The following is a 12,368-nucleotide window of genomic DNA, read 5'->3' on the forward strand; positions in this document are numbered from 1 at the left end:
TCATGATGAACAAATGAAAGGCAAAATCACAAATCATTCAATGAGCTTCAAAAACCATCCGCTCTGTTTTTACTTGGTATCGTATCGATACCAAAGTATGCGGTATTGCCCACCTCTGTATCGGGTCCTCGCATAATCTCGCGAGAACATAGAGGACACAAACGTGACGAGGCAGCAGAGGAGCTGTTACGCAACCATTGACCTACTAACACATATTTCTAGAAAGGCAGCAGCACAAAGTAGAGCAAAGTGTCCGGCAGCGCACAACACAGGGGCGGCCCGAGCCAAGAGACAGAAAGTGGACACACGGACACACACAAACGACTGAGCCGAGCGCCGAGAGCAAAGAAGGAGCAACTTTTTTGTCCTGTGGAGCTTTTTGTCTACAGAGAAGGAGGAAACGGCAGCGAGACAGCTTTTGTGTCGGGGAAGCCTGAACGTTGTGTTCCCCTCCTCCACCATATCAAAGGTATGTTTCACTGCGAGAGCGGATCTCGCTTGTTTCTTTACGTGTATTAATTCATAAAGTGTAAATGCTCCCGTTTGAGGACTTTTTATTGAGTGTGTTTAGAGGCGACGACGCGCCGGTCATGGCCGGTTATTGTTCACATGGCGACTCTTAGCCGGGTTGGTCACGTAACACAGTGCTACTCGCCTTGTGTACATTTGGACCTCCACTTTATATTTGTCTTTTTCGGCTTCGTTGGCGGGTCTAAACTACTGCTAAACAATATAAATTACATATCTTCAACGTTAAAGCGAGGTGGTTTGTTTTCCAGCTGTTGGGAGGCTAATGATGCTTATTATGTTTGCTGTGCACATGGCAGCTTCTGCCTAGCTAGCGTAATGTAGGTCATTTAAATACTACGAGCTTATCAAGACGTCACTTACACATTTACAATAAGGTAGATGCGGGTCGTGCAAAGATGCACTTTAAGCCTGTAAACCTGTTTATTTGTCATAATTACCGCGAGAAACGCCTGTTAAGTAAGGCAGAGTGTTGCTTGGAGGATGACATAACCAGTACACAGCAGGGAGAGCTGCAAATAAACAGCATCCCTCTCCTGGGACAAAACGTTCTGGACTGTAATTGATTCCTGCTCACACCCAGATTTTAAAAACAAACCTGCCAAAGTTTTATGTAATCCACATTTACCCCAGGGGCTGTAGAGCTGTAAAAGCAGCATCCAAAGATGCCCGCATGGCCTTGTCGTGACTTTACTGAAATTAGACGAGCAAGGGAACATTCAGGATGTGATGCAATGCGTGGAAAAAAGCCCCGTCTGGCGGGGCGGGCGGGCAGGCAGGTTTTGGTGAGCCCTTTTAGCCCACCTGCTGCCAGCTGGTCTGATTTCAGAGCATCTGCGTTGCTCGTCACCGGCCAGCTTTCTGAATGTAGGTCAGACGGTGTTCAAGGCAACTCGGGATGACTTTGAGCACCCAGTCTGGCTGCTCCAGGGAATACATGACCACATTACTCATGTAGGATTCACTTTTTTTCTGACAAGTGAGCAACACCTTGCAAATGTGCTTCTGCATCTCAGCTGCTTTATGTCATGACCAAAAGTTGAAACTTTCTTTAAAGGACATTCATATGAAATGGGAAGGACACCCTCAACATTTATCGGAACATTTTGGTGGCAAAGCAGCAACTGCAGGACTACTTTCGGTGTAGAAATGACAGTGGCACTTACTGGTGCTAGTATATAAATGATCTGGATGTCTGAAACACAAAACTGTAGGGCAAAGTGGACGCTCTGAGCTGGGGGCCCCTCCACGTGTGTGGTTGGATCGCTTAAAAGGTTGGAGGAGGGGTGCAAGGGTGACTGGCTGTTGACTCACATTTGCTTCAGTGGGGGGGGGGGGTCAGAGGTGAAACACACCTCCCCAAGTGGAAAGTGCCTGGGAACGGCAAACTGCAACAACAAAAACACACAAACGTGCCCTTTTTCTGTGCTGAACCGTAAGAGCCAGGTGAATGTTTTGGTTTAACGCGTCACTTTAGCTTCTTTTTCCAACCTTGCACTGACAGAGAAGTTGCAGCAATTCAAAGTCAGTCAACTGTAACTTGTGCCGTGGCCCAAACGTGCGTGTTACGCAAGCTTTGCAGTGCAACAAAAGTAATTCAGAGCACGTACATAAGGCGTACATAAAGCCCCTCCCCGTGCCGTCCGGAGAGAAGCTGTTATGTGTGAGTTTGGCTGCGGCGGTGGGTGTGCGCTCTGACGTCAATGCCATCTCCAGCTATAATTTATCATATCTGATGCCCATTGTTCTGTGCGGCTTTGCAGGCTCCGTCTCGATCATGCAGGGATCGAAAATCACGAGGGCTTTCATAATTTTTAGGCTAGTGACGCATCCCAGGTTTGCCTCTCCTCCTCTTGCTGCAGGAGGAATCTCATTTCCACCTCTTGAATTCCTCCTGCCATTCAAACCCCCTCCCAACCTCTTTCTATTGGACTATTTATAGAGTGCACTTTAATACTCTCTTACCTTCTCCAGCCCTCCCTCTCCTGCAGTCCCACTGACCTATTTTATGGCGCACTGTCAAAGACGGGTGGAGTGTTTACTGCTGAGCGTTGTTTCTAGGTCAGTGGGACAGCGCAGACGTACATGCGTGTTTTCTACCCAGCCGCCTCTTTGTTCATTCCCCATTCCTCCCTGGTGTTTATGGAAAAAAATGAAATAAATAAATTCACATCTGTTGGCAGCTATCCAAATCCATTTTGCCTGTGTAGCATTACTCCAGTTCTTTTAAGACGAGCAGGAAAAATGGAGAGCTAAACGGTAATCATACTAGTTTGGTAACATGCGTAGTCTAGTCTGGCGGCCCCCCCCCACCCCCAGTTCTAATAAAAACCGGTGTGTGTACATGCACTGTGCTGCGGTATTCAGGACATAACTCAAGCTGTTCCAAGGTCACGTCATGTTACTGTTGTTTTCCGCTGCGAGATGATGTAACAAGTTCATTGTCTCTCAAGCTTAAGCAGAGTAAGGCGGTAACCACACGCTCATTTTAATAGTTTAGTGGCGCTGACGCTGCTGGGATATGAATGTCACTTCAGGGCACACACACTTTTTTTATTATTATTATTATTTTTTTTTTTTTTTTTTACTAATAACACAGGTCTACAAAATTTGATGAAGTTGTAGAAACAAGAGTGAAAACCATGCTGTTTAGCTAATTTGAGGGTGCTGATTTAAAAAAAAAAGACATTGGTATCGTCGTAGCGGGTCATATTTTTTCAGCAATGTGATTTTTTTTTTTTTTTTTTTTTTACTGTTCATGCTGAGTGTGAAGCTGTGAAGACAAAAGCAGGCACTACAGGGTTTCCGCTACATGTAATTGATCGTGGCGATACGCCGCTACAAAATAAAAGGCGCCACGCCTTTTTAAAATAAGTTTAGTTTTTTTAAAGAATTCATATTACAGTATATGAATGGATATATATGCTATATGGATACATATATAGATTATTTACGTACGTATTGACCACAGTTAGTTGGAAAACGATTTCAAATATAATAAAAATGTTTCACTGTGCTTTATTTTGATAAGCATGCACCGGAGTCGCCTGTCTGCCTTGCTAGCACGGTATATGGTTGTTTCCCCGTCAACACTATTCCCTGCCACCAGAAGTCGATTTCTTGTCAAGCATTCGCCCACAAATATGGCAAGACGTTTCCCGGTCAGTATCGAGTCGTTTCCCAGTGGCAGACTACAAGACACAAAGTGATATAAATCAAACCGTGGGCTTTACTGACGCATGTATGTCACATGTATGTTACAACGGCGTAACCAGTATGCAGAAATATTTACAATGATTTTTATTTGTGTGAAAGTTACAGTTACACATTTTATTTAGACCTACAAGTATTCTTTGGCGTAATACGAAACATAAATAAACAAAGCGTCCAAGTCAAATAAATTCTGTATAACAGGGGAAGTGTATCTCACACTTTTCCCTGGCAGAGTAAATCAGTTGAGCACAGGAGGGCATTTAGATCTACAATTCTATCTGCCTTAAAGGCTGCACAGGACAGGGGGGAAAAAATGAAATAGGCGGTTCATCACCTGATTGAAAGTTTAAGACCACAGCTAAAAAAAAAAAAAAAGATCTGCCACTTGACGCCCCTGCACAACCTGAAGCTCCATTGTTCCATCGAAGGAAAAACCAGCCTGGATCATGATGGCGCCCCCTCCACTGTGCTCCTTGTCATGCCAGTAACGGTGGAAGCCATCAGGACCGTCAAGGTTAAAAAAAGTTTGTCATCAGAGAATAAAACTTTCTTCCACAAAAAAAAATTGTGTTTTGTAGTCTGGCAGGGAATTGACTTCTGGTGGCGGGGAATCGTCTTGACAGGGAAACGTGGGCATGTGTGACCAGATGTGTGACACGTCTTGTGTTGGCTTTCACTTTGTTTCTCATTATCGTGAGAATGAACGATAACCCGTAAAATGTGCAGTCAATTGACGACCGACCTATGACCGCGTGTGTGATTGCTCACGTTTCAGTCTCATTCTACTTTCTGCCTTTTTTTTTTTTTTTTTTTTTACATGGCTGGAGGCATCAAGCTAGCTCGTTTTTGTCGGGCAAGCTACGAGCTGGATCATCATCCCAACTTTTTTAAAGTATCACTCCATGTTGCTCTCTGGTTATCATTTATAGTACTTATGGCTTGTCTTAAAAACATTAGCCGTGTGTCGAAGCTGTGCAACAGACACACATTGTGTGTCCAGCTTCAGACAGTGATGCTATCGCAGTGGCTTCCAACAAGTACAACAGCTCACCAGCTGATATTGAGTAGTTCACCAAAGAATATTGCATTTATAAGGTTTTTTAGGGTAAGTGAGCATAAGATTACCAAAAATGAAGGCTGATTTAAAACAACAAAAAAAAAGACATCTGATTCTAAATCAGCGCCCCACAATTAGCGATAGTTTTGTTTTTGTTTGAAAAATTGTGTATACCAGTGTAATGTATCAAATATTCACAATAAATTATCACAAACTGAGATATTAAATGCTATATTTATTATAATATGCCTTGTAATTTATTACTGTCTCCTATTAGCATCTTTGTCAGCAACTTTTCTTGTTGGATCATTGTTTAGCTGCTTTAGCTTTTTCCAGTCCCTCATTATTGAAATGTTTAACAGCTATTGATCTAGAACAGTGCTTCCCGGACCCCTTCCAAACCCTCCTGCTAGCTTGATGTCCTCAACATTGGCAGTGAAAGTGATCATTGTAATTATTACATTAGACTCAGCTCACTTTTGCGTGTCACAGCAACTATGGTGCGTTCAAGGGCCACCGAACAAAGTGTGCAATCGCAATGTTGACAAAAGCACAATATCAGTGAAGCATAAAGATGGTAAAAATGGTGGACTTTTTTAACAGTGGTACGTGTATGCTGTACATTTTACCTGCATTATCACTTATATATACATTATTATTAACAGGGTGAATCCGGGGGGGAATTGCCTATTTTCAGAGTGGGGGAAAAAAAGATCTGACCAAAAAAACCTGTGAATTTGTGGGGTTGCGAATGCTGAATCGCGAGCATGCGGGGATCCACTGCATTCAGTTATTTGACTATTGTATTCACGGTGCAATCAGCTTTGCAGCAGGAGAGACAGACGTTACATAACTGTGGACTGCATTCAGCAACAACATTAAAGTTGGCGCAAGGCGTGTTGCTTGGGGGGGACTTCCTGTTGATCAACCACGGTAAATTGGTACGCCGACGTTCACAAGCCTGTGATCTAATGTCAGTCAGGGGACAAAGCAATGGCCACTGTAATGGTGCCATGAATTGCAGTCTTAACATTTGCAGTCGTTATGACACGTACTGTAATTACTTTAAAAATACTGCGCCTCTTGTACACGCTGTTGTATTCTGTCAGCATCAAGGTCCAATTTCTGTTCTTACGTGACGAGACAGAACCAGAAAAACTAGAGGTACAGTTTTTGTACTGCTGCCTACTCTGCTCATCCACACGGTCTCTTAAAAGACTCGATAGAGCAGTGATCAAGCTTGGGATATCAGTCATATCTTAGCAGTTATGTAAGGGGAGGCCTCCCAACATAAATACTTTTCCAGCTGTTCCTAAATGTAACTTTAACTGATATGTTTTGCTGTTGATCTAACTCTGTTCCTCCTCCTCTCCCTGTATCCCTTCTCAGCACCGCCGTAGCACAGCAGCGCTGACGCTGGATCCTCAGGGAGCTTAAAAAGTAGACAGCCTGACTGACCTACATCTCCTAAGACGCTGTGAGGAGCAGCGCTGTGGCCTGACGAGCGTCAAAGCTGTCCAGAACATTTGGGAAAACGTCAGTAAACTCCAGTTCGCCTCCTGAAGGACTCCAGAGACTTGTTGTGTGCGCCAGTACAACCGTGGAACTCCAAATACAAAATAGTTTCTTTTTCACGGCTTTTCGTTGGGAGGTCCAGTTCAATGTCTAAGATGTTCATGGAATTCCATCTTTTCTTAATCTTCTTGGCGAATTTGGATACTTGAGCATTCCAATTTAGAAAAGAATTGGCATAAACGCATAAATCAATGAGGCTCTCTCTTAGAAGTGCACATATACCTCATTTCGAAGTTTTTGCTGGTCCCACAACATAGTTAAAACTCTGTTTTATAACAAAACATTTGTGCTATTGCTGTGCGTCTTTCCCTTCACCACCTTGCCGGAGTTCCACTCTGGCCCTACTTGGGCAAAAATGGAAAGCCAGAGTCTACACCTTCCATCAACCAGCAACAAAAATGCCATGGAGGTGGACACTTTTACTCCCTATGGCAACGGCCTGCCATCCCCTGTTCCCGAGGGTGGGGCGCGGGCCACCCGCCCGGGTAAAGGTTCCAAGCCCACTGTGACGTCCCGTCGCAAGCGCGAGTTCATCTCTGATGAGAAAAAGGATGATTCATACTGGGAAAAACGGAGGAAGAACAATGAAGCAGCAAAACGCTCGAGGGAGAAGCGGCGCCTGAATGACATGGTACTAGAGAATCGGGTCATGGCACTGAACGAGGAGAATGTTCGTCTAAAAACAGAACTGCTTCAGCTCAAGTTGCGCTTTGGCCTCATCAGTACAGCGTCCTACATGGAGAAAAGCCAGCAGATCTCTAGCAGTGCTGCTGGTGGTAACACGAGTAGCAATTTGAGCAGCACCAATGGCACCCCCAATAGTAATGCCTACCTCTCAAGTAGCGGCTACTCCAGTGCCTCCCAGGTGATGCTCAACTCGGACTCTTCTGAAACGGAGCAGTCCATCCGCGGCGAGCGCCACACCACGCTCCACAAGTACTCTCCGAGGGGATCCGTCTCGGACATGTCTGACGGTTCCTCCAGGGACAGCCCGGAGCCTTTGGGCTACAACATAAAGAAGGAGCCTTCCGGCATGGAAATGGCCAGACTGGAAAGCGATGGGGTGCCAAGTCGGGTCTACCATGGCAACCACCCCACGTTGGTGTCTCCTCACCTGCAGGTGGTGTCGCTGGCTGAAGATACCACAGACTACCAGCAGCCCCAGCATCAGGCCTACATGGAGGCCTCCAGCTCCGCTCCCCAAACCACTTCTTCACAACGGAGTGTCATCTTGTATCGTTCTAGCAGCGGTTGTTACCCCATGGAGAGCCAGAGGCCAAGCGAGCAGCAGAGCAGGCCGCAGCAGCATGGCCAGCACTCCTTGACCGCCAAATTCTCCGACTGCTCGGTGACCATCACGGAGGTTGCGGAGAAGCTAGAGAGGGCAAAGACTGTAGACTGTGAGCAGTATGAATACGCCAATGACCACGTTGAGTCGGCCGAGGAGCTGCAAGAACGGTACAATGGCCAGCAGCAGCATGAGAGCCATCATGGACCTTACAGCTACCGGGCTCAGCAGAACAGCCTTGAGCAAGCTGACAGCCACAACCCCTTCGCCCCCAATCTGATCCACAGCACTGAGGAGGGCATGTCAGTGTTCACACAGCACAATGGCTACCTCAACACACTGGATGAAGAGCCTCCTGTTCTTACCTATGAAGGAGGCCCCAGAGCTGATGATGCCTTCTACCAAGAGAATTCCTCCACTAAAGATACATCATCCAGCGATGGGGACCCTCGCAGCTCTGACAAGGAGGGTTCAACTGATGATGAATCCCCCTCATCATCCTCCTCAGACATCAGCAGCTACCACCAGAAAGGTTCAGAAGCTGTGGAGTGCCCAGCTGAGGTCAAAGGGACTGCACTGCCTCACAAGCTGCGCCTTAAGAACCGAGCGCTGTCCACCATGGTGACTAAAGCACAGCTGGAGGCCGGCGTGAGTGCATCAATGTCTCCGTCCCCCACTCTGCCCCAGCACCCTTACCTGGCTCTGCCAAATAGCGGGCAGGCCAGCAGTGAGAGCAGAGAGACAGAAAATGAGGCGGAGTTTACCGAGGAGGCCAAGGCTCAGCCAGATGAGCTGGTGGAGTCAAAGAAGCACTCCATCAGCGGAAGAGGTGGGGGCAATAACAGATGTGTTTGAAAACAGCTGGGAGATGCTCCATTGTTCCAGTTAACAAATAGTCAATCTCATTCACTTTCACTGTCATCAACTTCCCTTTAACCTCTCCTACCTCCCACATATTCCTCCAGTTGAAATCATTTACTGAGGGAGAGAAAACAATAAAACATTTCTGGGATACATTTTTTTTTTTTTTTTTTTTTCCCAGTTCTGGCCAGCGCTCACATTTATTGTGGCATTATGAGAACATTTGTTTGACCAAAGAATATTCATTTTTCTTTAATGCCTCCTCTTTGGGTACAGTACCATCGTTCCTCTCTGTGAACCTCTTCACCTCTCAAGCACTTAGATTGTATATTGTTGTGACATGACGTATATATTTTAAAAAGAAAAGGTGGCAAAAACAACAGAAAAAAAATCGTTGGACGCAGAAGTCTTTAAGCACTCAGTTTGTTGTTGAGAAGACAACTCGTAAATGCCTCAAAAATCTCAAACAACTTACCGTTGAACAAAAATAACAGACCCCCCCTTTACAATTACAGATCAACTCTGGCTCCTGTTTGGGATGATTTGATCTCCTCAACACTAAAAACATCCTAAACAGAGTCCAGTTGTCATATCAGTCAAGGCTATGCAGTCTTACAATGCTGACAAGCACAAGGTGAGCCTCCTTTGCTGCATTTGACAGAACCCATACACCTTTGCGTCCCGGGTGTCTAATAAAAAAGATGATTCTCCCATCGCTAACCAGCAAAGCTGCTCTCGCTTCTCATAAGGTGCCTCTTTTAATCGTGTCGTCTCTTCTTGTCCTCAACTCGGCCAACGTCTCATCAAGCCCACTCACCTGTGCACTGAGCTTTAGCAGTCTACGTCATACAGTCTATAAAGTTCCAACAGTTTCACTTCCTGGTGCCTGCCTCTGGCCACTATGTATAAATGTAAAGTTGTCTCTATCACTTGTATACTGCTGTTATTTTTTTATTATTTTCTATTATATTGGCTTATTATTTTGTCTATTATCACGTGTAATTTTATTGTCGTCTGTTGTCATTTTGATCTATGCTCTTCCTGGTTGTGCTGTGTATTTTCCCATGCTAGCCCATGCAACTATTTGTACTCTGTGTTACTGTATTACTTATATTGTTCGCCGAAACCTTTTGCGAAAATGAGACAAAAAGAAGATAAGCTTGTCCCTATGTGATCATCTATGACTATACTTCACATGGATTTGCGCAATGGTTGGGGGGGGGGGAGAAAAAAAAACCTTATTTTTGATTGTAAAGGTTGGGAAAAGGGCAAGGAATAAAAGGTTGTTGAAATGTTTTTCTGATTTGACTGATATTTCTCAGCTTCCAAATGCTCAGGCAGCAACATGGTAGTCTTCAAAGGAACACAGACGGAGAAACAGTGTTTCATCTTTTCAACGCATATTGTTTTGAGAAGCCAAACTCTTAAATGGCTCCACCAACTACTTTCCTCATCACCAAAATCTCACTGGACGAGGAGGGGGCGTGTAAGTCATTGTTGATGCACTACACTGATGGGGACATCGTACAACTTGGTCAAAAAATTCCAATTATCCCTTTAATGTTGAAAACAAAATTTAAAATGCCTTTAATAACTGTGAAAGTCATTTTTAGGACTTTTTATGGCTGTGTTAACATAAGGGCTGTCAATTAAAATATTTAATCGTGATTAATCACATTTTGTCCATAGTTAACTCAATTGATCACAATCGCAGATAGAAAAGTTTTTTATCTATAATAAGTGTAACTTTGAAACTTCATTTGAAAGATCATTTTCAAGTTTTTAATACTATCAACATGGCGCTGGATAATAGATTTGCTTTATGCAAATTGTTGTTTATTAAAGATATTAAACAGCTAAACACAAAATGGACCTCAATGTATAAAAAACAAAGTACAACAAGTAGACACTGGTAAACTGTCCATCACTTACATATCATTCTCTTCAAGCAAATAATCATGAATATAATTGTGACTAACATTACTAATAAAGGTTTGCAAAAAACACTCAGTAACTAGGTGAAATGAAAACAGCTAAAAAAGAGAGTCAGTGGTTTACAGAAGTAGGACACTTCCGCCTTTGTCACATTGACACAAGCCCCCCAGTAGCTGTCCTCAGATATGCCTGCCGGGAACTAGCAGCTTGCAACTCGAATTTCAGCTTGCAGTTTAAAGCACAAAATCAGCCGAGAGACGGCTCGCATGTAAAAAACACTCGAATGCCAAGGTGCCGCTGTATAAATGACAATAAAAAAATAACTGCAGTGATCTTACCATCTCTCTTCTCCCTGGCATTTCAGAGGCGACGTATTCCGTGACAATTCAGGTCACACTGACAGTAGATACAAATAACTTCGGTCTTGTTACAAGAGCCATCTGCCAGGGCTTTGAAGCTAAATTTACCAATCAAAATACCCTTTTCTTTGTCCATTTCTGCTCAATATTTGTTCCTGCTTGTGGTCAAACAAGACACATCTTAATCGCGCGTCAAAAAAAAAGACAGTTAACTTTGACAGGCCTAAATGTAATATACTGTAATATAGTATAAGATTAATCCATCCTTTTTCTATGCCGCTTTTACTCACTAGGGTCGCGGGTGCGCTGGAGCCTATCCAAGCTGACTTCGGCCGAGAGGTGGGGCACCTGGACTGATAATATAATATAATCCTAAAGCCAATCAAGGACAGTGATACCATGATCCTTAAATCCTGTAAGGAATGTACCTGTATACTGTATAATATACAATTTTCACTTTTTGAATGAAATTACTAAAATAAATTAACTTTTTGGTTATATTCAAATTTATTGAGCAGCACATTTAAATATATATACACACTGCTCAAAAAAATTAAAGGAACACTTCAAAAACACATCAGATCTAAACTGGGGGAAAAATGATCTTGAATATCTTTCCTGATAATAAGTGGGTGATGTATTAGTAACAAAATGATGCCACATCATTTGATAGAAATGAAAATGATCACCCTATAGAAGGGGGAAATCAAAGACACCCCAAAAATGAAAGTGAAAAAATGATGCAGCACACTGGTCCATTTGGCTAAAATGTCATTGTAGCAACTCAAAATGATTCTCAGTAGTTTGTGTGGCCCCCACGTGCTTGTACGCATGCCTGACAACGTTGGGGCATGCTCCTAATGAGACTACTGATGGTGTCCTGGGGGATCTCCTCCCAGATCTGGACCAGGGCATCACTGCGGTACCTGGATACATGGAGGAGATTCCAGAAGACAGGTAGTTACTCCAGGAGAGCTGGACAGGGCCGTAGAAGGTCCTTCAAACCCTCAGCAGGATCGGTATCGGCTCCTTTGTGCAAGGAGGAACAGGATGAGCACTGCCAGAGCCCTACAAAATGACCTCCAGCAGGCCACTGGTGTGAATGTTTCTGACCAAACAATCAGAAACAGGCTCCATGAGGGTGGCCTGAGGGCCCGACGTCCTGTAGTGGGCCCTGTGCTCACTGCCCAGCACCGTAGAGCTCCATTGGCATTTGCCATAGACCACCAGAATTGGCAACTACACCACTGGTGCCCTGTGCTCTTCACTGATGAGAGCAAGTTCAACCTGAGCACATGCGACAGACGTGAAAGGGTCTGGAGATGCCGTGGAGAACGTTATGCTGCCTGCAACATCATTCAGCATGACCGCTTTGGTGGTGGGTCAGTGATGGTCTGGGGAGGCATATCCCTGGAAGGACGCACAGACCTCTACAGGTTAGATAACGGCACCCTGACTGCTATTAGGTATCGGGATGAAATCCTTGGACCCATTGTCAGAACCTACACTGGTGCAGTGGGACCTGGTTTCCTCCTGGTCCACGACAATGCCC

General features: G+C 44.5%; 1 protein-coding gene across 1 annotated transcript; it reads left to right on the forward strand.

Moving 5' to 3' along the window:
• Window positions 1–189: 189 nt before the first annotated feature.
• LOC129183050 (nuclear factor interleukin-3-regulated protein-like) lies at window positions 190–10,127 on the forward strand. Its single transcript, XM_054779854.1, has 2 exons — window positions 190–469; window positions 6,188–10,127. Exon 2 carries the CDS (start codon window positions 6,729–6,731, stop codon window positions 8,514–8,516), a length of 1,788 nt encoding a protein of 595 aa, XP_054635829.1. The 5' UTR covers window positions 190–469; window positions 6,188–6,728; the 3' UTR covers window positions 8,517–10,127.
• The last annotated feature ends 2,241 nt before the right edge of the window (window positions 10,128–12,368 follow it).

This window comes from Dunckerocampus dactyliophorus, chromosome 6 (assembly GCF_027744805.1).
Source record: "Dunckerocampus dactyliophorus isolate RoL2022-P2 chromosome 6, RoL_Ddac_1.1, whole genome shotgun sequence".
Lineage (NCBI taxonomy): Eukaryota > Metazoa > Chordata > Actinopteri > Syngnathiformes > Syngnathidae > Dunckerocampus > Dunckerocampus dactyliophorus.